This window comes from Ylistrum balloti, unplaced genomic scaffold, assembly GCF_031769215.1.
Source record: "Ylistrum balloti isolate Yb309-2 unplaced genomic scaffold, AGI_CSIRO_Ybal_v1 Utg370546, whole genome shotgun sequence".
NCBI lineage: Eukaryota > Metazoa > Mollusca > Bivalvia > Pectinida > Pectinidae > Ylistrum > Ylistrum balloti.
Genome location: NW_026782346.1, coordinates 154049 through 181865, shown reverse-complemented (window position 1 = coordinate 181865; position 27817 = coordinate 154049). Strand labels below are relative to the sequence as shown.

At 33.8% G+C, this 27817-nt stretch overlaps 1 protein-coding gene across 1 annotated transcript; it reads right to left on the bottom strand.

Annotated features, from left to right (window-relative positions):
• Window positions 1–1637: 1637 nt before the first annotated feature.
• LOC132556102 (dihydrolipoyllysine-residue succinyltransferase component of 2-oxoglutarate dehydrogenase complex, mitochondrial-like) lies at window positions 1638–23547 on the bottom strand. Its single transcript, XM_060220489.1, has 13 exons — window positions 23458–23547; window positions 18403–18439; window positions 17276–17321; window positions 15983–16053; window positions 15156–15230; window positions 14705–14760; window positions 13895–14003; window positions 10453–10691; window positions 10150–10247; window positions 9540–9738; window positions 8524–8607; window positions 7991–8158; window positions 1638–4351 (listed from the first exon to the last, which is right to left on the bottom strand). Exons 1-13 carry the CDS (start codon window positions 23545–23547, stop codon window positions 4217–4219), a joined length of 1407 nt encoding a protein of 468 aa, XP_060076472.1. The 3' UTR covers window positions 1638–4216.
• Between the last annotated feature and the right edge of the window lie 4270 nt (window positions 23548–27817).

Sequence of the window (27817 nt, the reverse complement as noted above, 5' to 3'; positions counted from 1 at the left end):
TGTTTGTCTGTGATATGACCCCTGTAAAAATATGCCAGTATCAGAACCAAGTTCAGTTGGATATTTTAAATGGTCATAAGTATTAGAAAGTAGACTACCTGATACAGTATTGTGTTTCAAACCCTGGATTGTACCTGTGCATCAAAAAAATTCATTCCAATTAGTATGACTAAAAGTAGCATGTTTTTAGCTACACATATTTTAACTGATCAGTATTTTCCTGTCTGATTTTTGGTTGCTATAAAATTGTGTTGGCCCGTGACAGAATATAGAAATATTGTCTTCTGCTGTTTGTTCTTTATATTATGTAATTTCTTTCATTTTTTGCTCGCCCTGTTTTCCAACAAGCTGCTCTGTAAGTGATAAACATAAAGTGTTGATCATCAAATAATAGATTAGAAGATATTACATTTATTAGCAATTTAGTAGCAGAAATGACATTTTTTGTCTCAAAAGATCAAAATCATACCCAATCAAAACTTTATTTATTTGTTTGCATGTATTTGTTACCCGTAATACAGTTCAGTGGTCACTGTAGAGTTGTGAAGAGAAAGTATTGATGTTAATTAACAGTCATGAATTTTACAAAAGTATATATATATATATATTGAGCACTATAGATGTATATGTTTGGCATGATTAAATCATATGATTTACTGGAAATATCTTATATCTTCCTGTGATATTTCCACCACGACAAAAGCTTGCAAGTTCATCGATACTAATAGGTATATGTATAAAGATCTGTACATATTGTTGATGACCTCCTTGATAGCAAGTACAGTATATTGCAATTGTTTTTGTCTCCCTTGAATTAAATCTTTTGGGTTTTTTTAAACTTTAATGTTATTTGTCATGATTTGACATGGAAATATAAGTTGAAATAGTGCACACACAGGTTCATTTAAACATCAGAATAAAAATGTGCTACCAAAAAGATCTTTAGGAGAGCACTTGTTTCTGTTGATCACCCAGCCATGCACAGCTACATTAAAGAGTAAGGGATATCGTTATATACATCTGTATATCTAAAGCTAATGTAAAGTTGGACTGAACTAAATAATGTTTATGATGAGACTCGGTGTGAATTCATTATAACCCAGATGAATTCATCAGGGAAAAGAGGCCCAGAGGGCCTGCACAGCTCACCAAAATATCTGGCAATCACAGAAACACATTAAGGTGTTCAAAGTGTCAAAAGTTCATGAATAGCGAAGGGCAGCATAGAAACCTTAATAACTGAAATTAAAATTGATAGTTGACAGATACAAGAGTACAGCATAGCCATATTGGTCTTTCAGACAGAATTTACGGCTGTTTGAACATGTTGATAGTTTCACTTCCCTCAAAATGGCTTGACAGGCAAATAATATAACAAACTATTAACTGGATATCATTCCAATTGAAATGGATAATGTTGGACGTTTCACTAGTTTTCTTTTTTTTTTAAACAAGTCTTTTCTGGTGCAATGGAGGATTGTAAACTTTCTCTACTCTGTGGTTCTCTGAACAAATCTGCCTGAAGAAACAGAAGTGATTTATTGTAAGTAAATGATTTCCGTGGACTATAAAACCAGGATTTTAGGTCTACCTCAGTTGTAGCATTTCTTAAGCATTACAAACCAGAATAGACACTGTTCCAGGTACAGATCGTAATTTTATTGCAGGTTTTTTTCTCTCCACAAAGATAAGATTTTGATATTAGAACTAAATATACTTTTATCTCATCACAAGTTCTAGAATATTTGTACCACAGCACTATATATCAGGCATACAGTCGTCTCTTTTGGTGTCAACTGCCAAAAATTCTGATTGAAGCACAAAACACTTATAGAAACCATAATGTAAGTGCAGTATTGATTGAAGTTTTGTTAAAAATTATAAATCAATGTTAATAGATAAAGGTTTAACAAAGGAAAACATAAACAAAAAATAAATAGATTTCATCCATCTGATAAATGCAGAAAAGCATGTGCCTGACGTCCTTACACATTGTAGCTTGATAACCTCAAATCTTTTATTTCTCTAAATCACACCAAGATCTGACAAAAACTACTTGACAAATCATTCTGATTGACTTAAATTCTCGGATACTGATGTTTTTTATGTGATCACCACACTTGTAAAAAGTCACCATAACCATGATGCAGTGTTAAATTGTGATATTTGAATGCATCAATTTTTGTCAAGAAATTAATTTGGAGTTGATACTCAAAATATGCATCCCTCAAAATTAATGTGTACATGTCTTTAATGGCTAGTCCAGAAAAGGTTAAAAAAAATTGTGTGTCACTGCTTGTTCTGTTGACTGATGTTGTGTTGATGATGCTCAACCTTCCACAAAATTACTTCAAAAGCAGCTGTTTTATTTTCTAGATAATGCAAGTTAAAAAACAAAAAAAAAAAAACAACAAAATTAACTGATTTATAGTAACTTTTTTTATCACTTTCAAAAATTTAAAACAATTTGTATGACGATTTGACGGTACAATATAAGACCTTTATCATAAGATCATAGGACTGAAGAACTCAGATCTCTAAAAAGATTTCCACCCTGCTTGAGAGAACATTTGAGAGGTTCATTAAGTATATAGAAAGTGATACTTAAGTAAGCTTGATGCAGTTAAAAACACCATGATCAAAAACAACATTAAATCATCTATCAGATGTCAGAATGCTCAAGGTTTGAAATTGAACATGTGAATTGTCTACAGGCCAGATTAGACCAGATGTCAGAGTGCCTAAGGTTTGAAATTGTAAAGTGAAATATCTATAAGGACTGCTGGACAGAAAAATCAAAACTGAAATTGCATGAATTTAGTTTTTAACGAGGGGTTTCATATTTACATACACAACTGGGAGATTTTAAATCCTGCTGTCCAAGTTACCTTTTTTTCCCCCTTTTAACTGTTAAGTGTCGACATACTGACAATATAATCTTTATTTTGTCATAAGCACATAACTAATTTCTGTACATCATAAATCAGTCATATGCCCAGGGCCTTGAAATATCTCTCCACCAACTTTTGCCAAACCACTTTTTGGGTACATAGAGGTAAGAAACCCACTTCTTTATCATCATAGGGATGTGCAAATTGTGACTGAAAATTTATCAGTTATTTTTATGACAGTAGGTAGGGTGCCAGTTACATTATTTTCAACATCTCCTATAAATCATCCTAATGATAACCATTTTACATAAGCAGTGTGTATTATTCGTGATTCAACACAGGTAAAATGTAATTGTGACCGTATATAAACAGTTACGATAAAAACATTCTTTAGTTTATACAATATACAGATCTTTATTTTACGAGACAGTGCAGTCTTCAAACTCTCCAATTGTAAACTGAAATATTTAACAGAAACATTTTCAATCTTGTGTCTCAAAAACTAAAAAAATTCTTCCCTTCCCTATTCTGTTTGAGATATCAGTTGCTGTTAGTACTTAACATGTATAAAAATATCTATTCTGTGATAAATCTACATGCGAGTCATGAGTCCCGTTCTCAGAGAATTCTGATTGGACTTGTAGAATTTCTGGAAATACCTAAATTCTACATTGTTGGACTCATTGTTTTTATCAATCAAGTTGAAGATAAATTGTAGATTGACCACTAAAAACCTCATATATACATCTTGTTTTAAATGCTTTAAATGTGAAAAGGTGAAAATGCTGGTAAAAACTAACAGTGTTGTCGTCTGTATACATCATGGTTCTGTCCATGATGGGTTGAGGTTATTACAAATCAATAATTCATGCGATCTGTCACAACATACTAAATTTCTTTCCACAATCCATTGTAGTCTATCACTTAGCTAGATCAATTAACTCTACTTGAACAGTTACATCTAACTAGCAGAAACCCCCTTAATAACAGAACATTTACAATCCATCAAATAATTTTAGCATTTTCCAGCGTTCATGAGGTTTGAACTCGCTGCCAGAATAACACTAATCACGTTTGTTTTTTATGTCTAAATAAATTATCCATTCAAAAGTGATTCACTTTTGTAAATAATATGTATCTCGTTACATCCTTCACGGTCATTAGTTTTACACTCTAGGGTAATGCCCAAAGACTGCAACATTCAGGTCTATGTCCCAGGTGATCTGCAACACCATTTCATAATAAATACTTGTCCCAATATCCATATCAAGGATAATCTTAGCGAATGTTTTAAAATGACTAAGTTTTTATACAATATGGCAGTGCTATAAGTTGAGAAGTAGCACTCGTGGATCTTCTATTGCCGACTTAATTTTCCGTAAGAATGTCACAGCCTCCCTTCCATCTATCAGGCGATGATCGTAAGTAAGGGCAACAAACATCATTGGTCGGATCTCAATCTGATGATATTGAATAAAAACATGTTACAACTTAAACAACACTCGAGAGGAACATGTCAGCATTGATACAGATTTATGTAGATTTACATGTCTCAGAAGAGGAATTATCTCCCTTAGACTAGAAAAATCCAGAACTATTCAAAGTTGTGAATACAAACTGCTAAGTGATTTTAATGGCTGTTTATGTGACTTTTGTATCAAGATATATAACTGCAGTCCTTAAACAAACAGTTAATGACCCAGACTGGAGTGTGCATAAACCAACCCAACAGAAATTAAACCAAATAGTTTCAATCACAACATACCAAAGTGTCACCAGTAAGTGAGGTTATTTATTTGACCGAGGACTTTCCCCTCTATCATTGAGACTTCATCAGGACCAGAACCTTATGTTGATCTGTTAACCTTCTTATTGATAAAGAAAATCTATTTTGATATTTGTGTTGACGACAACCATCTTCCGTCTATCTACATACCTTTCTGTTGACAACAACCTTCTGTCTATCTACATACCTTTATGTAGACAACTACAACCTTTTGTCTATCTACATACCATTCTGTTGACAACAACCTTCTGTCTATCTACATACCTTCCCATTGACAACTACAACCTTCTGTCTATCTACATACCTTTCTGTTGACAACTACAACCTTCTGTCTATCTACATACCTTTCTGTTGACAACTACAACCTTCTGTCTATCTACATACCTTTCTGTTGACAACTATAACCTTCTGTCTATCTACATACCTTATGTAGACAACTACAACCTTCTGTCTATCTACATACCTTTATGTAGACAACTACAACCTTCTGTCTATCTACATACCTTTCTGTTGACAACTATAACCTTCTGTCTATCTACATACCTTTATGTAGACAACTACAACCTTCTGTCTATCTACATACCTTTATGTAGACAACTACAACCTTCTGTCTATCTACATACCTTTATGTAGACAACCACAACCTTCTGTCTATCTACATACCTTTCTGTTGACAACTACAACCTTCTGTCTATCTACATACCTTTCTGTTGACAACAACCTTCTGTCTATCTACATACCTTTCTATTGACAACAACAACCTTCTGTCTATCTACATACCTTTCTGTTGACAACAACCTTCTGTCTATCTACATACCTTTCTATTGACAACAACCTTCTGTCTATCTACATACCTTTCTGTTGACAACTACAACCTTCTGTCTATCTACATACCTTTCTGTTGACAACCACAACCTTCTGTCTATCTACATACCTTTATGTTGACAACTACAACCTTCTGTCTATCTACATACCTTTCTGTTGACAACTACAACCTTCTGTCTATCTACATACCTTTCTGTTGACAACCACAACCTTCTGTCTATCTACATACCTTTATGTAGACAACTACAACCTTCTGTCTATCTACATACCTTTCTGTTGACAACTACAACCTTCTGTCTATCTACATACCTTTCTGTTGACAACTACAACCTTCTGTCTATCTACATACCTTTCTGTTGACAACTATAACCTTCTGTCTATCTACATACCTTTATGTAGACAACTACAACCTTCTGTCTATCTACATACCTTTATGTAGACAACTACAACCTTCTGTCTATCTACATACCTTTATGTAGACAACCACAACCTTCTGTCTATCTACATACCTTTCTGTTGACAACTACAACCTTCTGTCTATCTACATACCTTTATGTAGACAACTACAACCTTCTGTCTATCTACATAACTTTATGTAGACAACTACAACCTTCTGTCTATCTACATACCTTTCTGTTGACAACTACAACCTTCTGTCTATCTACATACCTTTCTGTTGACAACTACAACCTTCTGTCTATCTACATACCTTTCTGTTGACAACTACAACCTTCTGTCTATCTACATACCTTTCTGTTGACAACTACAACCTTCTGTCTATCTACATACCATTCTGTTGACAACTACAACCTTCTGTCTATCTACATACCTTTCTGTTGACAACTACAACCTTCTGTCTATCTACATACCATTCTGTTGACAACTACAACCTTCTGTCTATCTACATACCTTTCTTTTGACAACTACAACCTTCTGTCTATCTACATACCTTTCTGTTGACAACAACCTTCTGTCTATCTACATACCTTTCTATTGACAACAACAACCTTCTGTCTATCTACATACCTTTCTGTTGACAACAACCTTCTGTCTATCTACATACCTTTCTATTGACAACAACCTTCTGTCTATCTACATACCTTTCTGTTGACAACTACAACCTTCTGTCTATCTACATACCTTTCTGTTGACAACCACAACCTTCTGTCTATCTACATACCTTTATGTAGACAACTACAACCTTCTGTCTATCTACATACCTTTCTGTTGACAACCACAACCTTCTGTCTATCTACATACCTTTATGTTGACAACTACAACCTTCTGTCTATCTACATACCTTTCTGTTGACAACTACAACCTTCTGTCTATCTACATACCTTTCTGTTGACAACCACAACCTTCTGTCTATCTACATACCTTTATGTAGACAACTACAACCTTCTGTCTATCTACATACCTTTCTGTTGACAACTATAACCTTCTGTCTATCTACATACCTTTCTGTTAACAACTACAACCTTCTGTCTATCTACATACCTTTCTGTTGACAACTACAACCTTCTGTCTATCTACATACCTTTCTGTTGACAACTACAACCTTCTGTCTATCTACATACCTTTCTGTTGACAACCACAACCTTCTGTCTATCTACATACCTTTATGTAGACAACTACAACCTTCTGTCTATCTACATACCTTTCTGTTGACAACTACAACCTTCTGTCTATCTACATACCTTTCTGTTGACAACAACCTTCTGTCTATCTACATACCTTTCTGTTGACAACTACAACCTTCTGTCTATCTACATACCTTTCTGTTGACAACCACAACCTTCTGTCTATCTACATACCTTTATGTAGACAACTACAACCTTCTGTCTATCTACATACCTTTCTGTTGACAACTATAACCTTCTGTCTATCTACATACCTTTCTATTGACAACAACCTTCTGTCTATCTACATACCTTTCTGTTGACAACTACAACCTTCTGTCTATCTACATACCTTTCTGTTGACAACAACAACCTTCTGTCTATCTACATACCTTTCTGTTGACAACTATAACCTTCTGTCTATCTACATACCTTTCTATTGACAACAACCTTCTGTCTATCTACATACCTTTCTGTTGACAACTACAACCTTCTGTCTATCTACATACCTTTCTGTTGACAACCACAACCTTCTGTCTATCTACATACCTTTCTATTGACAACAACCTTCTGTCTATCTACATACCTTCCCACTGACAACTACAACCTTCTGTCTATCTACATACCTTTCTGTTGACAACTACAACCTTCTGTCTATCTACATACCTTTCTGTTGACAACTACAACCTTCTGTCTATCTACATACCTTTCTATTGACAACTACAACCTTCTGTCTATCTACATACCTTTCTGTTGACAACTACAACCTTCTGTCTATCTACATACCTTCCCATTGACAACTACAACCTTCTGTCTATCTACATACCTTTCTGTTGACAACTACAACCTTCTGTCTATCTACATACCTTCCCGTTGACAACTACAGCCTTTTGGTCTATACGATGCATTCCAAGGATAGCGGACTGTGGAGGATTGATAATTGGTGTTCCAAACAGAGAGCCAAACACACCTCCATTACTAATCGTGAATGTGCCTCCATCCATGTCTTCTATTGCTAAGGCACCAGCCCGAGCCTGAACACCACAAAGAAAATAATTATATTGGTTGGAAACTGATTTACATCATACACAGTTATACCAACTTGTCTCTAATTGTTCTAGCTTTTGTTTTAGTCTTGTCACTACAGTAGAAATTGACATAATTATCTACAAAACAAAGGACAAAAATTCAATATTTGACCCTTTGCTGTGACCTTATTGTCTATTGAGAATTGTGACTATAGCCAATCACGTCAGATCTTGCTCTGGATAAGCACTAGTAAAGGAGTTATGGTCCTTGAGGTTATCAGTTTAGATAATGGTCTCTGCTATACAGACCAGTCAAGACAGTCATGTGTTACATTACGTACCCAGAAATACCATCCTGTTGTCATTCTTACCTTTTCTCCTAAAGCAGCTATTTCTATTTCTATATCAGCATAGTTCATCTTTGCTACATTCCGTAACACTGGCACAACCAAGCCCTGAAAATACAAAGCAATCATTACTATTGTTTGAATGATAACAAAATAGATCTCGGCGGTTAATTTTTATATCCTTCGTTTAAATGTTCATAACAAATAAAAAAATGTCCAATCCTAAATACTACCACAATAACCCCTATTAAAGATTTATCAAATCCCACTTCAGTAAACTCCTGGACTTGTGAGTTTTTTAAAGTTTTCGTAAAAGGAACAATCAGGCCAAGTGACATTTATTTTTTTATCCTTGTTCTTCTGAAACCAAATGTATATCATGAGTCAAATAACTTGATCCCAAGGTTAATTATCTCTCTAATATTTGAGGAAAGCACCACTATTTTCAGACTGCCTATGTACACACAGAAAAACGGAAATTTTGTAGTACTTACCATAATATGAGCAATGATAACGTCACGCCATACAAAACATACTGATGTTTAAATACTCACCCGGTTGTAGTTATACAGAGGTGCCATATACTATATATCAGAACACTTGAAAAATAAATTTTCCAGCAATGACACTTTCAAAACACAAAATTTTCTCTTCAGGGTAAAAATCCAAGGACACAATTGACGAAATATGGGAGTATTTGTACAGTAAAACCAATTTACAACAAAGTCTGGTGACCAAATACCAGGTAATCTGACAAGCTATAAATACAATTCATAATCAAGTGACATGATATGAACAATTTCATTGACCTGAGATTTATAGTCATTGGATTAGAGGTGTATCATTCATGTTGCCCAACACCTTGGAATTCAATTTTTAGGGCTAGTAAAACTCTTCCAAAAGGCAAGAATTTTAAAGGTTTCATAATCTTGAAGATGACAGTATCTAATGAAACAGTTTAGACAAAACTAGTCAATAGTCATAATGTGTCATAATCACAGGGCTTTAGTAGTTTGTTGTAAACAAGTTTTACTGTATACCTTTGGAGTAGACACCGCTACAGAAATGTCTATGTAGTCTCTGTACACTATTTCTTTATCGTCTATAACTGCGTTCACAGCAGGTTGATCTTCAAGTGCAAAAGCAGAGGCTTTCACAAAGGCCGACATAAATCCAAGCTTCAAGCCATATTTTTTCTGGAAAGCATCCTTATAGCAGCTTCTCATGTCCATTATGTTGCTGCAATGAAATGAAATAATTTTTCAATGCTCATTGTTCAAATCTATTGAATGGCTCTTAATACAAGTTTGCTATAGTACAACCTCAGACATACTAATGATGTCTCAATGACTAGTAAGATATATCTCTATCACCTTTAGCAGATCTATTCCATACAGGAAGGCTGCTTTAGACAGATGTTATATTTGTAAGTACACAGAAACATAATGTTGGCTTCTTTTGACACCAACATTAATTTTTGTAAAGTGTGTGTATTCATATGTTATAGACTTTGACACTCCTAATGCAGATTTTTTTAAAACATCAATTTTCAGAACTTACTAAGCTCTATTTTCCTAGAGGGATGGTGACAAGAGTTAAATATTAACAGATAACCTGTAGTTTACCTACAATGATTGGTTAATAGCCTACCTCATGTCAATCTCATTAAAAGTTGTTAACATAGCACATGTATTCTGGGCCTCTTTAAGACGCTCTGCAATCCTCAACCGCATTCTGTTCATCTTCACCTGTCAAAAACAAAAGAATTTGTAGTTGTAGTTATATTCGTGAAAATCACTCCATGTGGAGAAATTCCTTGTGTCAGAAGATCTGGAAAAGGATGTTTGACATTAACTATGAAATCCATGGTTTATTATTTGGTTTCTTACTAACTATGCTAGAAGTCAGTTATAAATTTTCATCGCATAAGTCTTGTGCACCCCTAATGCCTACCCTTGTCTCTGTCCTGGCCCCTCCCACGGGCCCTGCAGTGCTCTGGGGAGTGGCTTGTGTAGGTTTGATAGTAGCTACAGGGACAGATGCTGTGGGTGCTGAGGGCAGAGGCTGCACTGGTGGGGGTGTGGTGGGAATAGGGCCACTTCCTGCTGCAGGGGCAGCAGGAGCTGATTCAGTTGTTGCATTCGGGGCAGGTTCAGAAGCCACTTTTTCAGCACTGGCAGCTGGTGCATCACCTATCATAGAAACAATTCCATGAATGTACAATTCAAATGTCTTAAGATATAAAAAAAAAAAAACAAAAAAAGATGAAATGATTATACATCAAGAATCCAGTACAATTTTCAATTACATAAAACGTTCATTCAGCAATTTATTGAGAGTAAATAACATCAGCCGGTGACCTTACTTAACTGATTCTGTCTTCACAATGTTGACTATTGTAAAATCATCAATTTTCAAGGGTGATTTACTTTCATTGACTTTTAATCCACAATTCTTTATGTCCCTGAGCTGTTCAAATGAGTATAAGTAGATTTATCAAGCTATTTTATGATTTGTGAACGAAATAGTATTTTTTTGAAAAACCACCAAAATAAAGCCTCGAGTACATCTATGATTTTACTAGATCCATACTATTACTAGATGTTGTTCAGGCTATGACGAAAAAAAATAGGAAAAAAGATGAAATTTAAAGCAATATTAGAAGTACCTAAGACACTAAGGAATAAAGATTTGTGACTGTCAGCAGATATATACAGCACAAAAATAACAATATTGAAGAGGAAATGACAGGACATATATTAAAATATTTAATGTCTTTGTGAACTGTATCAATGACATTATTCCCTCGTTCCCATTTTTGCCCCATTCCTCCGTCTTTGGCTGTAGTCATCACCTTCATAGTGGACTCTTTGAATCATCACGTCTCAAAAAAGCTTTCTTTGATTAATGTCATAGATATATATATCACTGAACAAGATGTTGAAGATGCAATAAATAAGTTAGATACTTCTAAAGCTTCTGGTCCAGATAAAATGAGTCCAAGAATTATTAAGGAAGCAAAGACAGGGTCTATTATTTCAATTCTTTCTAAATTGTTTAACAAATCTATCGACTGTGGTATATATCCTTCTATATGGAAAGTCGCTAATGTTACACCAGTTTTTAAAAAAGGTGACAAATCCGTTGTTTCAAACTATAGACCTATATCTTTGATAAGTAACGTTGGCAAACTAATGGAAAGGTGTATTTTTAAACATCTTTACAATTTTTTTAGAGATACAAATTATTTTACAAATTGTCAATCGGGCTTCACACCTGGGGATTCTGCAACAAATCAATTATTAGACATTACAAATGATATTGGGAGGGCTTTAGACGCGGGTAAAGAAATCATTGCCGTATTCTGTGATATAAGTAAAGCGTTTGATAGGGTTTGGCACAGGGGTCTTATACATAAATTGGAAAAATCTGGCGTTTCTGGTAAATTGCTATCTTGGTGCAAAAATTATTTAACTGACAGAAGTCAAAGGGTTGTTATAAATGGTATTTTCTCTGAAACCCAAAATATCAAAGCAGGTGTACCTCAAGGTTCAATATTAGGTCCTCTCTTCTTTTTAGTATATATTAATGATATAGTGAATGATATTAGTTGTAAAATAAAGTTATTTGCTGATGACACAGCATTGTATATCATAGTTGAAAATCCCACGATTGCTATTAATACCATCAATAATGATCTTTCAAAAATACATGTATGGGCAAATAAGTGGTTAGTAAAATTTAATCCAGACAAGACAGAATCTTTATTAATTAGCCGAAAAACTATACCAGGAATTTATGATCCTATCACTATGGACAATGTCAATGTAACTAATGTAAAATCTCATAAGCATTTAGGGGTGTTATTTTCTGATGATGGTACATGGAAAAATCATACTGATTACATATTAAAGAAAGTGTCACCAAGACTAGCGGTTTTAAGAAATTTAAAAAACATACTTGATAGGAATTCTCTCCAAACAATATATTTTGCTTTTATCAGACCTATTTTGGAATATTCTGACGTAGTTTGGGATAATTTACCCAATTATTTATGTCAAAATTTAGAAAACATCCAAATAGAAGCTGCAAGAATAGTTACAGGTGCTACTAAATTGTCAAGTGTTAGTTTATTGTATAAAGATGTGGGTTGGGAAAAACTTTCTAAAAGACGGGAAAATCATAAACTCTTGCAGTTTCATAAAATGTATCATAAGAAAACTCCATTTTATCTATCCAGTCTAATTCCAAGTAAGGTATCAGATACCCACAGACATAATACTAGAAATTCAAACAATTTACTATTAATTAATTGCAGGACTCAGTTTTATAAAACATCTTTTTTAAATTCTTCAGTACATTTATGGAATTCTTTACCAATCGACATTCGCGAAAATCCGTCTGTCAGGATTATCAAAAGATTTTTACAAAAAGAAAATGTAATGATTCCACACTATTTTAATATTGGAAGTAGAAACCTTCAAATTTTACATACACGATTGAGACTTAAATGCAGTAATCTCAAACAACATTTATACTTAAGAAATCTGGAAGAAAGTCCATTTTGTTCATGCGGGTTAGTAGAAAGTACCCACCATTTTTTATTGTCTTGTGCTAATTATAACATAATTCGACAAAATACTTTACTTCAACTAGATATTACTCTAACTGAAAAAACTCTATTATGGGGAAACGACACTTACTCTAAACAGAAAAATGAACAAATATTCTTGACCGTGCAAAATTATATCAAGCTTAGTAAACGTTTTACCTAATATTTTTTGTCCTTTAATTCTTATTATAAAACTGTACATTATGTATTGTTTCATAGATCTGAATGGAGCTTTGAAAGGTAACCTTTTTTACATACCAATAAATTAAGGCGCCACTACTTAAGTTGTAAATTACATTTTGTAATTCTATCCACCACATGTGCGTATACGTAAGTTAATATGTTTTATTGTTATGTCCAAATATTACTTTTTCATCCAATGTCGATGTTAGGTGTTCCATTTCCGATTTATATTTGTCTTTGTATGTACATGGGAAAGGAATTAATATAAGCTTTAAGCTTGTTTTCCCATCCCATAAGATTATGCGTACCTGTCTGTAATTAAATGCTTATTACTGAATAAAAATATTGTTTAAACTAATGTCATAGATAGTAAAGGGGTAAGAATTTTGTATGTTTTCATGTTAGAGCCTTGACAATAAATCTCTCAGTCAAACCCAATCCTGCTAGACATTGAGAGTGAATTTTACTTTAACTGTGAAAGTATACAGTTGAACTAGAATGGTAACAAATTACATTCAGAGTCAATACCAGGACCTGTTGCCTGGCAACCTACTTTAATCTAACCGCCAATGATACCAGGAAGGTCCCTAACTGACTGACCCGAAAGTTTAAGTTTGAAGAGAGGTTGATGAGGCTCCACCCTGTCTCCGTCCTGCACCAACAGCTCTTCCACATAGCCTGCTGCAGGGCTGGGCACTGGGATAGATGTCTGTAACCAATAACACAACAGTTCATAACTCATACAAACTAAACCTGGAAAACAGTCTGCTTGTTTAACAAACCAAAACAGATAAGTTGTCTCCCCTTAGACCAAAAAGACCAGACAAAATGACTATAAAAAGTAAGACTGGTACCAGGGACATTTTTGACCATGATGGAGAATAATTTTGGCCAATTTAATGATAAAAAATACAATAAATCAATGACACTAGCAATTGGAAAAAAAACATTTCTATCTGTTCTAGTCTGTTTCTGCACCTTAAAGAAAATTCTAAAACCATACAGTCATATTTCACACAACAGATTAGGTACTCTCTGAAGGCCTTTTTCCCTTTTGTAAATAATATCACATAGTTGCAGGTGATAAAAATTTTTGAAAGTCATAAATCTTTTATTTGTGAATGACAAGACAAGGTATTTTTCATATTCAAAGCAAAGAAATATTTCCCTCTATTCATAAATTGTTCCATCTCCAATCAGTCTGTCAGGCAACATTACTCGACAACTGAAGCATGGTATGTATCACCTATATGTGTTTAACATCTCTAAGGCTGCTATTCTGTAACTTCTCATGCGAACCGTTCATCATGTATCTGTGCTTTATTGAGATAAACTGGTTTTTAACACAAGTACATGGTAATAGATTCCTTGCTCTGACAATGTTACAAACCAGCACCTTCAACAACTCACCTTGTCTGTTTCAATTTCACACACAACATCATCTTCTTTAACATAATCTCCAACAGCTGTTAACAAATATTTGGAAAAATTTTTTAAATCTCGAAAAAGTGACAAAAAGGTATGAAATATTAGCGACTGTCATGCACAGCCTTTCCTTCCTTTATTTTTGTACCACCACAACTTTAATATGTTTTCCACAAGGGCTTATAATTTTCTTTGAAGGCTATCATTAATCTGTTCAATCATCATTTTTTTCCCAGAAATGTACGAATAAAAAGACAATTATTCTAGACAGAATTTGAAACTTACTTAGGTTTGTTTACAGGCTCTATAATTCCTTCGTGGTTTTTCTTTTTCTAGCAACCCTTCATTTGAATGTTTTTTATCCTTTCTCAGGCAACTCTCAGACAAGATTGTATTTTACCTTATTCTCAGTGAACCTCACGAAAAAAACGCTTACCTTTTTCCCAGCGGACATCTCCCTCTGTAACAGATTCTGCAAATGTTGGTGTGTTGACTATCTTAAACTCATCATCTGTTCGTAAGAAACGGAGACCATACAGTATCACAAATTGCACTTCATTTACAAGTAACATTAAAACTACAATGTAAACAATTTTATAATAGTGTTTCCACTATTGTAACATAGTTATACTGGTTGACGCAGTGGTATCACATTCACTTTTCACCTAGCCATTCAGGTTTCGATTCCCAAAATGGAGGTGAAAAGTGTCACCTGGGCAACTAGGTGGGTTTTCCCCAGATACTCAGGTTTCCTCCCACAATAAGACCATCACTCGCTTAAATCCAGGACAACAAGGACAATAAGTATAAGTCTAAACAACTTTTTTTGAATTTGTTGTAAATAAATCAAGTTAACATTATACATAATGACACATTACCTGTGATGATATGCAACCTAATCTTAAATTAATGCATTTACAGTAATTTACAACAATTTTTTCATCAAAAAAGGATATTCAAAAATTTGAAAATATGAGTTTCTCTCCTATCATTATTAAGTCTAACTGTTATGATTCTGTAACAAGTAAGTAAATGATGCCTGAGGTATATGGTGACCGTCATAGTTAAACGCTTTCTGCTGTATCAAAGCATGTATTCCACATGTATACATGTTGACTGGGAAAATTCCAAAAGGGTCTATGTGTCCCAACTTGTAATACCTTATTTACATTAACGTACGTTTTTGCAAAATTGTTGTATAATAGTTATCAGTAAGACTTTGGAAAAGTGAAAAAACAAAATCAGTCATGATTATAGACTTACAAAAAACCGCTGACTGATGGAAACTTTGTCTACCTCCACGTCCAACCTGAAGCTTCGAAACATTTTGGAGTCTAAAAAACAAACAAAAAACAACAAAAAAATCAATTAAAATTTTACAGTATTGCAAAATACTATTCCAGTTAAGCATCTGCTTGACCCCTTGTCCCCAAGACTCAAAAATACTGGTAGATCAGTTCTATCCATGGGGTGAAGACAGCTAAAAAAAAAAGATTGTAACCCCTGGAGTATCGAGGACGGTTTCAGGGTTACAGAGAGCAAAAGTGATCGTAACCCCTGTAGTATCGAGGATGGTTCCAGGGTTGCAGAGAGGAAATGTGATCGTAACCCCTGTAGTATTGAGGATGGTTCCAGGGGTGCAGAGAGCAAAAGTGGTCGTAACCCCTGGAGTATCGAGGATGGTTCCAGGGGTGCAGAGAGCAAAAGTGATTGTAACCCCTGGAGTATTGAGGATGGTTCAAGGGGTGAAGAGAGAAAAAGTGATCGTAACCCCTGTAGTATCAAAGATGGTTCCAGGGGTACAGAGAGCGAAAGCGATCGTAACCCTTGGAGTATCGAGAACGGTTCCAAGGGTGCACAAAGCGAAAGTGATCGTAATCAATGGAGTATCAATGATGGTTCCAGGGGTACAGAGAGCAAAAGTGATTGTTACCCGGAGTTATCGTGGATGGGGTTGATATGTTTTACTGGAACATAATATAAATAAATAGAGTATAGTCTTTATACAATGTTTTTGCATATTTTTTTTTCTAATTAACACACAGGTAACAAATCATCATTCAAAAATAAGTTGCCTCAAATGTGATCTTAAAAGTATTTCGATGACATTGCAAAGTGGAAAAAATAAACACAAGCCTGCATCAGGTCCAAAGTTTTGCATAACATGCAAATTTTCTATAATTCTGAAGAAGTTCTGTCAAACTTCTATGTACTTAATTAAAACAGATCTAAAATTATAAAACCAAGTTTTAAACTAATGCTAGAAACTCCAGAAAGAGACCATCCAATTTTTCTGGAATTATTTATCTTGATACAAGTTTACTGATACATGTATCTGTGTACACAAAATATATCAATTATAAGTACATAATTAATGAATTTCAAATTATCCAAAATATATATAATTTATAACTGTACAACTAAAGTATCTTTTTATTGAAATTTTCACACCTTTTTTCACTTAGATTATTTATTTGAAATATGTTTTGTATACATTTCTCATAAAACTGACCATTCCCGGTACAAAGGACCTGTACAGTTCCTCAAAAAACTTACAATCTCAGGTTTTCTGAATGTTTCAATGGTGATACTTGTCTTGTAGCTGAAAGAAAATATGACAAAACATTGAAATATCTTCTTCCAAATATCTTTTGCAATTCACATATACCGGTTTATATTGTATACCTACAGAGGTTTACTTAATAACACAAAAATCCTTCAGATATTTAACAGCAATATATAAAAAACAATAGAAACTGTACACAATTCTGTAGAACAAACTCTGATATACTTTTACTTGACTAGCTTTTCACTGTATCTCCAAATATTTTTTTTTAACTAATTTAACCCATCCCACTGCATTCATCAAATATTCCATCTTTTTTAGTACAGCCTTGAGATGAATGGAATTTCATCAATTTTAGATATTTACTTGCTATAATATTTAAAAGGAACCTGATAACAATATGAAATTTCTGTTTAAACATGATTTATTCAAATAACTAGAAATGAAAGAAAACTAGAAGGTCTTTTTCAGAATGAAATTCATATCAAACTAGGAAAAAGGGTCTATCTCACTGAGGAAGATGCTACTTTTTTACATGTATAAATCAAAAGAAAGTAAGAGAATTTTTAATTGTTACATAATTCCTGCAGTATGATACCAGTAAACACTACAGTATGATAAATACAAAGTTATGTTATTTTACAACCATATCCCATTTTCTTACACAATCATTATATCCAAGGTACAACATTAATAAACAATATGGGACAACATATTCAACACTAACGACTCCCAATACTCGAGAAGACATTTAAAATCATTCTACAAAATGGCTGATCCTTATCACACAACCAGATTAATTGATCTTTCCAATTTGATGGCCAGAGAGCAAAAGTAGCGTGTTAACTCATGGCGTGTGATAAGACATCACCAATAAAAGCATGCATTTACATAAAGCTTTCAGCTAGAACCAGTAAAAGTACACACGTTAATCATGTATTTCTGTATCAACCTTCATGGGAAATAAATGTTGAGAAATTCACGTGAACAAGTTTCTTCAATAAATAGCAAGTAGCTTGTACTTTTTATTTGTCATCTGAATAAATTACAATTACATTTCACATCACAAGAATCATCAACGCATTACTTGGCACCACAACATTAAAAAGAAACTTACCACATGAAGGATGTTTCTCTTTGGCCAAGTTATTGATCTAAAATGTGAAAGAAAATATGTGTTAAATAAGTAATAAATTTCCTGTCTTGAAGGCAAACATATAACGATAAAATTGTTTGGAGCAGATCACTATTCAATCATTAATGATCCTAACAGAGTTAATGGTATATTGACAAACTGATATCCAAGGCTTTCACGAGGCCTTGAAAACGAAAAAGGATGACATACACTTCACAGAGATAAGACTTTGTTTAAAAACAAACAAATTGAAACTTGGGACATTTTAGCAATGTCTATGGGATACATAGAAAATTTCATTATGGTGAAATTCTGAAAAAAAAATTGAAATAGCCACAAGGCTCCAAAATTTGAATGTTTGATAACATAATCCAACAGATGTTTTTACTTTACTTTATAATCTACAAAGGAAGCATCACAAATTATAAAATCCCTTTCATCCCAAAACAATGTAATACATTGATGGAATAGTATGTCAACTGGTTAGTGAATTTAAGTACTCCTTGTAATGCAGAAAATTAAACTTGTTCAAAATAGTCTGATACCTAACCTTTTTAGAAATTTTAATAAAAAAATTCCATTCAGAAATAAATTGTTGAATCAATCTTTCACCTTAATTTTGTGACATTAAAATCAAACTTCTTCAAGGCATGTTTATGAATATCAAATTGGGGAATGAAGTGTGATTAAAATCTGTCAGGATGTCATTTCAATAAACATAATTATGTCAATAAATGGTCATGACCTTAACTGTTCTGTAATGATATAGTGCTAAAGGGAATACTGGTGAGAAATTGTGTTTATGACTTTACAGATAAATGTATCATCAGAAAGGATAAATAGGACTATTTATTTATATTTCATTGAAAGCTCTCAACCAGTGATTATGGTCCAGGGTTTGATTCCTGATACTGATGTGAAAAGATTGGGGGTCATCTTTCCGACCATGCTTGCTTTCCCCCGTACTCTGGTTTCCTCCCACATTAAGATCCCTCACTTGCCTCAATCAGCTGATAGCTTGTTTTGTGATTGTTATGAAATGAATTAAGTTAATAATGATAATCAACATTGTTTTTCATCTTATGTTCTATAACTATCAGATAACAATATATCACTTCTCATGCCAAGATAAAATGGTGGCTCCATCAGAGTAGAAAGTTTGTCAACTGGGTCATGACACATAAAAATTCAGAGACTCCCCAGGGACACATATAACTTCACACATTACTCTTCTGTTACTGCATCTGAATATTTCATGTCTTGACAAGAAATTACAACAGAAGTAAAAGGCGATTCCTCGCAGCCTTGGTATTCCACCTACTTTGTCAATTTACTGTCATATTATTCATACATGCAAGGAAAAATAAAAGAAATATGACCAGAACGACATTTCCTTTTAACAGTGAAAAAAGATATAGTGTATGTCTGTTTCTGAAAGAGTGTAAATAGAATCAAGGAAAGGGTGCTCCATTATCATTTCCTTGTAGAATAAATGGCCGTCTCAAAACCTGTCCTTTTAATGTACTGCTAATGACTCCATCGTGGTCACATACTTGGTCTACAGACTGGCATTACAACTTCTGTTGACCATTATCGTCATGTAGATCTTTCTTTTGTGTTTTTTAGCACTACTATCTATAATAAGTTATTATTGATCCTGGCCTGACTGTCTCCTCATTGTCTCCAGTTTGACGTACACAGCAGAAAGAAATTGTATAACGTTTACAACGCAATGCCTATAATAAATCTGACCAAATATAATGTAGAAGCTAACACGTCAAGAGCACCATCCCACGGTGACTCCAGTTTATATTGTCTAAATAATATAATGCATTTTGGATCAAAGAATTACACTGGAGAATATCCTAAAATTCAGTAACGAGACTTACATATAACAGAGACTTATCTTAAAAGTTGGATCATCCAATGACCTTGGCAATTTTTTTTATTTTTTTCCCTAAATTGAATTATTTGCCTCTGTCATGCTTACAAAGTGGACTTCCACCCATTCTTTACACATGTGTTACCAAACCACCATAAATAAAATCAGCAGAACCTTGGCATCCATCATGGTTTGATCTTTATTTGTTCTTTAAACAGTTTGATCTTTCCCCTTCATTTTTCTTCTTTCTCGTGCTTTGCTTTTTAATAACATGAAAAGTGAAAACACCTCTCAAGACTTAGCAATAATAATCTTGAACTGTCGAATCCAAGATGGCCACCAATCAACCATTTTGTTTTTCTGATAAGTCCTAAAATGAAAAGTACACAACAAAGAACCATGGGGAACCTATGTGTGGGATTTGTGAAAGAACAGTCCATCACTTTTCAATAAATATTGGTAACAAATTTTCTTTTTCAAAATCAAAGATGGCGGCCTGCCAGTCATTTAGCCTTTTTGATGAGCTCTAAAATCAAAAGAGCACAACTAGTGATGAACAGGAACCTACATATGAACGTATGAAATTCAGGTAGAATTGTCTATTCAGTTCTTTCAAAAAAAAAAGCAATAATCTTACATTGTCAAAATCCAAGAGGGCCATATGTTGACCATTTAGTTTTTCTGATTAGTCCTAAAATCAAAAGAACAAAAATACGGACCAAGGGGGACCTACAAATGACATTTGGGAAAGAACTTTCCATCCCTTTCAAGAAAGAATGATAAGCTTACATCAAAATCTTGGATGGCCGCCAGGCAGCCATCTTGTTTTTTTTTTTTTTTTTCGCTGATAGTCCTAATATTTAAAGGACACAAAAACAGACAAAGGGGAAATTACATATGAAATTTTGGAATGAACCATTAATAATTCTAAAGAAATAGCAATAACAAGACCAAGGCACAACAGCCCATCATTTTGATGATGATGATCTAAAACAGTAAGTGAAAAGATGGCCAAAGATGTATCCCCTATTTTCTGCCTCAACAGAGCCACAATCATTTTGTAAAGATCCATTCAATATCCATGGTCAAAGGATTCATTATGTATCAATTTATCATCCTAGCAACAGTACTAAAGAATTCAAACAATCTGCTTCTTAGACGTTCCTGCCAGACTATTACTGTGCTACAAAGAGTGTAAAATATTTAACTTATACAGTTACTTCCCCTTGTACAATATATCCATTCTGACAAACTGAACTATTTACTGGTATTAGTCTCTGTATATTAAGTTGACACATGTCCTAAAACCGAATATCTAAACCAAACAGAATACCAAAGTTGTCAATATTGTCAATCCCGGTGGGTATTTTTTTTCAATACCAGTAACGTGTCAAGTATGTTTTTCATTTGGTAAATAATTTTATGCTTTGTAATTGTAATCAGGGAAACATTACATACAAACAAAAGTCCAGAGACAGTGCAGGTATGCTTTTGAGAGTTTAAATACAATAAGAAAAATAATGTAGTTCAACTTTCTTCCTGGTTTCTTTAAATTCACAATGAACTTTAAAAAATTATTTTCTCACATGAAGGAACTCATTTTTAGTGAATAAAGTTTCCAGAGATTACCCAATCGGTCAGACACTTAAGTGACTAGAATCAATGGGAAAACATCTGAGAACATCCTTCATCATTAGGATTTGAAGTCACACCACTGTTCCCCTCTTGTATTTTGAAACTCGGAATACAGTATTCAATCAGTTGGAGCATGTATGGTACAAGTCTTGAATTTCAACAATTTGTCACACTTTGATAGATCTCCACATAATCAATTATTGTCATGGAGTTATAACAAATTAGGATAATAATGAACAAGGACTACATGTAAGTGAAATAGGAAGAAATGGTTCAAACAAAATTAAAGTTAGCTCAGTAGGTAGAGCATCCGTCTAGAGTTCGGAAGGTCCTGGGTTTGAACCCTGGTCTGGCTGCGCATTTTTTCACTCCTGTTACATTTGGTCTTGTGACCAAACCTAGTTTCAAGCAGTAGGTGAGTGCTTAACAAGGGGATACCCGAACCTGGGATGTTAGATGTGATATCTTTGGGGGCAAAGACTAAAAATAAGGAGGAAGGAATGTAGTGGAACTGGATGGGGTCGATCGTCAGCAACCAGTTAGCTCAGTAGGTAAAGCATCTGTCTAGAGTTCAGAAGGTCCCGGGTTCAAAAACCCAGTCTGGACGCACATTTTCCCCCTCCTGTTACAGAAATGTATAGTACAAGTCACACAAAATGCACAAGACATGGGACGAATTAAGAAGCTGCCTCATGATTTTCATACTATTACTGAACTTGCTTAGAATGCAAGCATAACAGTGTATTGAAACTCAAAGCTAAAGACAGTTGTTTAATGAAGTCTATTTTTTTAATGAAAAAGCTTCATTAATACCCTTAAATTATGATGTGTATATTATTAAAGATTTTTTTGCTTTTGTAGGAAACCTGAAGTACGGGGGATTTTTTTATACTGATACCTACACTTTCAATAAAATTGTGTCATTGAATTTGGACTTGAACAAGTCCTATATTTAGCCTTGCTCAGCTCCTACATTTCTTTAGGCCCACACTTACGGTTGCCTCCCTTCATTCGTAAAACGATAACTAATCTCCTTTCAATTGCCTTTCTGAACGGATGCCATTCATTTCTGATGAACTAAGACTAATTGATGGACTTCATCCCCACTACATTAAGGGGTATCATAAGCAATAGTAAACACTACAAATCTAACGATTAATCGGGGATATTGGGGACTTTTTGAAATATCGAATGTTGATTGACTTAACGCAAAAATAACCTATAAGGACAGATATCGTTTCATGAATCTGGTCACGGTGACCTCCCGTAAACTTCACCATTCCATTATAGTTGATAATACACTTAATGAGGGGGACAAAGATTATACAAACGGAATGATTTACGACATTGGAAATATCTTGTTTCGATTTAGCAAAAGCCGGTAAACGTCGTTTACTGTCCTTCAAGGGGGTCACCGGAATGTTTATCTAGGTTTACAAGCACTTCCTGTGTAACTTGCGGTTACATGAATAAAGATGTGTTCTGCATTTGAAGGAGAATTCAATTTTGTCCCAACTTGCCTTTCTTTTCCATGGTGAGTTTCTTAAAAGTGTCAATCTACACACATATCTTGGTAAACACCTCGACCCTTGCACCAGCATGGCAGCCATATTGAATGAGCTAGGCGCATGCGTATAAATAGGTCAAAGTTCATTCTAGCTGTAGTATTTGTCATCTTGGAAATCGGTAAAGTGCGAGGAAGGTAAATCCGAAAGGTAAGACAATTACAATGTACAACGATCTTACTTTAATCATGGTTGTAAGAAGTCTTGTTAACCAAGTTTAGAGGAGCTAACATTGGCTATCTTAAATTCATTTCACCTTTGTGGATTCATTAAGTGTCTTTTCTTAAGCAATTGACAGGTACACGAATATTAATAAATTATTAGTTATTTGTAGAGACGTATGAAGACGTATATGTATTTAGATACAGACATACATATATATGTTGAGTATGACACTGTTGTATTCTTTAAAACGTCAGCAATCAAGGATATAATAAACGTACGTGTATCTCTATTACATCTTAAAAGTATCGTATACACATATAGTTGATTCATTCACTGAAATATTTTTTTTCTGTGCAAGAGTCATTCTTATTCAATGAAGGCTTATATCGATATAAAAATGTCAATGTTTTCGCTGAAAAACTTTAGCAACATGTGTCTCGTTTGTAATTAGAGAGATGTCGGATATTTGAAAAGAAAGAAAGAAGAACGTATACAGTCGAAATTCAGAAAAATCATTAAACAATGTGAATTTGTCTTACTTATGTAAATAGATATATAATACTCCAGAAGACTAATTGTATGAAGGATATAAATCCACCATCCTTTTTTTATTGTTTGTTTGTTTTTTTTTCCTCCTCGTTGTGTAAGTCTGGCAACTGACAAATGGTTCAATGGAAGGAAGTTAAGGCTTCTATAGTTCTATAGTTGGAAAAGAGGTGAAAATACGCAGCTGTTAATTTTTTTCTATGAACAGATATCCGTGTATATATAAATTACATAGTATACCAAGACTTAGTCCATCTTTTCCACTATTTTACATTCTTATATGTAGTATTTTTTTTACATTAAATTGTGGAATTAAAAAACAATACATGAAATATAATTTTCCGTGAGCTGCCAATTTGTTACTTTAAGAGAGGTTTTTATTTTCTTTTAAACATTATTGACAAGTCGGACAAGACGTGAATCTACGTTACAAACATTTGTAATTCGGAAGCAAAGGTTAAGAATTCTTGTCGTTTTTGCGTGAATAATCGTTACAATTGAAATGAACTACGTACCCACGAAACCTTCATACATTTTAATATCGTCGCTTGTGTTTTAAGCTGGTTATAGAAATTCACGAAATCAGTCATCTGATGTCTTTGTTTTAAGGATATTGATAGTCATGGATTTTGTCAAACATGAATTCAATTTTTTATAAAAAAAAAGTCCTACATGTTAACTAGACAAAATGTCATCGTCTTCATAACAGTGATAAAAAAAACATGAATATATATATGTGTGTGTGTGTATGTTGAAAATTAAAAGAACATATGATTCATGCATTGGAGGTCTACATCTGAACGGTTGGAAATGGATTTTCAAAATTATAAACAATAGTACATATTGTAATGTGAAACAGTCATCAATTAGTTAATATATATTTAGGTCTTTAAAGTCCTCCAATCTTTTAGTCACGCTTAGCATTACACTTCATGTGTGGCAATAGAGAATTGCCGTTTTCTGTCATATCGTGTCTCTCGGCCATTTTCTGGCTGGAAGATGTTTATTAAATAATGAGAAGCAATGATTGACATCCTTAAACCCGGCCTCAGTATCATATCCCTCATAAAATACCATTTTGTGTCATCGCTAGAACGATTATCATCTGTGGTGCGAGCCCGCTAAATTGTGGGCGTTCCCGAGCATTGACAGACGGCTGGCCAATAAGCCCGCTGTCAGAACAAGGCTTTGATGAGTTTTCATGAGTAGTTAATGAATGGGATTTGCATCTGCTCGCGAGAGTCGCGTGTAGTGGGTTGTGTCTTAAACTCGTATTTTTTTCCAAAGGGGAATTCATTTAAAACATTAAATTCTACAATAGTCAAATTATTCTTCCGTATGTGAACAGTGGTAGTGGACACTATAAGCTTGTCGACGGAACTAGGCCTATTAATTTCAAACCATATTTTCTGGCAAGTCAGCTGATAAAAAGAAAGGATATCTTTGGTAAGTACATACATTTATTGGTGATATCACACTGGACAATAAGTTCTTATGATTAACGTTAATTGTTAGTGTCATTAATTGTACTGAACTGTTATAAGACATATTTGTGTAATAAATAGCCTGGTTGATTTTCACAGTTCTCAAGATGTCTATTTCATCTTTTACTGGGAAAGGAAATTGACAGGGAATTTTTCACACATTTCACCGAAATGTGACAATCATGTATGTTTCATATCAAACTGTTATCTTCTGGAAATTTGTGGGTAGATAAACTGTAGATGATAAATTGACCACGTTACGTTACGTTTAATAATAGATTTTCTTATAAACCTACCGACATACTTTTGATAAAATTCAGAAGATATACACATTTTATTTATACAATCTATGGCTGTCGTCATCCTTTCCATATTTAATCGGCGATATCTATTAAGCAGAGTTTATAAATCAAAGGAACTTTGTCCTATCACGCCCGCTCCGGCAGGCCATTCTGATAAGTGATAACTCAAGAAATGAAAATAGAAAACATCACATGCTTTTAGTTTGTGTATATACCTGGACTGGAGATCGATGGTTGCAATCAATTGATTATCAATCAGTATGTTCTAGTTATCAACATGGTTTGATAATTTGTTATCAATTTGAATTCACAGCCCAAAGTTTAAAAAACTTTATGTTTTAAAATTAAAGTATTTGTATTTAACCTTAATTATGTTTTTTTTAAATCATCGCTTATCAATTATTTATTGCATTTTTTTTTTTAAATTTTAAGTTTATTAGAATAAAACAGTGAAAAACGGAACTTGATTAGGAAAAATGCTTTCTTAAAAAAATATTTCTTAGTATATTTAGCAAAAGTGTTTCTTATGCTTTCACATAATTTGCATTTAAAAGATTGTTTTATTAGAATACTAAATAGTGAAACCTTGAAGTATTATGAAAATGTATTGAATGAAACTGATAAATTTGTATCTGTGACTTTCTCTCATTATGTATCTGTCTTCACCCTTGAAAACCGAACATTTTTTTTATATCAAGTTGTATGTGGGAAACTGATATTTAATATCTCATGTGTTAAATAATTAAAGTTCGTCTTAAAAACAAAAACATGGCGTTCTTTTTTATTTGTCTTTCGGACTATTAAAATATGAAGAATTTTTAAGATGCGGTCCATACCGCTGAGAGGGTTGTTCCGGTTGATTAACGCGGGTGCGCAGGGTTCTTTGTGTAGGGAGAACTGTGTAAGACTTGTTATCACCGTAACTCTGTTTAAATGGTAGGGAAAAGTGCGACTGATATGACAAGCTCGACAACTGATAAAGAATTGCCACGCGACCCAGGTAGGTAATTGTTCACCTGCGTAATGGCTTTATAACTAAACCGTACCGAGGGCAAAACCAGACAATGACCCGCACGCGAATAATTGACTGAGCGCGGTCAATCAAGTTTGGAGAAATTAGGCCAGGTGTGCCGATTATGGTTCCCTGGACTGTGGTTGTGGTTTATCTTGCGTAACCTGTGGTCATTTAAAGATGAAGGGTGACTGGCTATCATCACCGTCACACCTGAACAAAACAGCACTGATTCTTCTTGATAGCACCTGGACATTTCTTGAATAAGAAATGACACGCTGACAAAATCCTGGACGTTCTGAGTACAGTCAAGCAAATATTTCAACTTTGTGAGACATGAGTTCAAACAGAGTAATGATATACATATTGTTAAACATTTACAAAATAAAGGATTATTTTTAGTGTTTGCTGTTACCGTAGTGTATTTGAGCAAAGAAGGAAATGTCTGCATTATTTCGTTTTCGTTTTACAATTCAAAATTTAAATGTACTGACTAAAATTAATTACATTTAGACAACAAAATTACATTGATTAAGAAAATATTACTTTTACTTTTAAAAGTACTGTTGTTACAAATGAAAATACGGAAGTGACTAAGTTTTTTTAAACGCTTGCACAGATGATTGATAAATGGATGTTGATTAATGAGTCGGTATTTTCATTTTGTTTTTTAATTGATATTCTAAAAATTGTGATGTGTCTTACTTTATGTTAAAATTGAACTGTCCTATATATAGTTAAGTTTTAGTGTAAATTGGATTCGTATTTTCCCCTGTCATACATGCTGAAATTGATCAAACAAGGGA

Excerpts from the sequence above, each read along its gene's own strand:
- LOC132556102 (XM_060220489.1), bottom strand. The coding sequence starts at position 23,547 with ATGGCTGCCATGCTGGTGCAAGGGTCGAGGTGTTTACCAAGATATGTG. Across the intron at positions 14,761-15,155 it reads AGATGTCCGCTGGGAAAAAG|CTGTTGGAGATTATGTTAAA; the intron begins GTAAGCGTTTTT and ends ATTTGTTAACAG. Across the intron at positions 10,248-10,452 it reads GGGCCAGGACAGAGACAAGG|GTGAAGATGAACAGAATGCG; the intron begins GTAGGCATTAGG and ends TGTTTTTGACAG.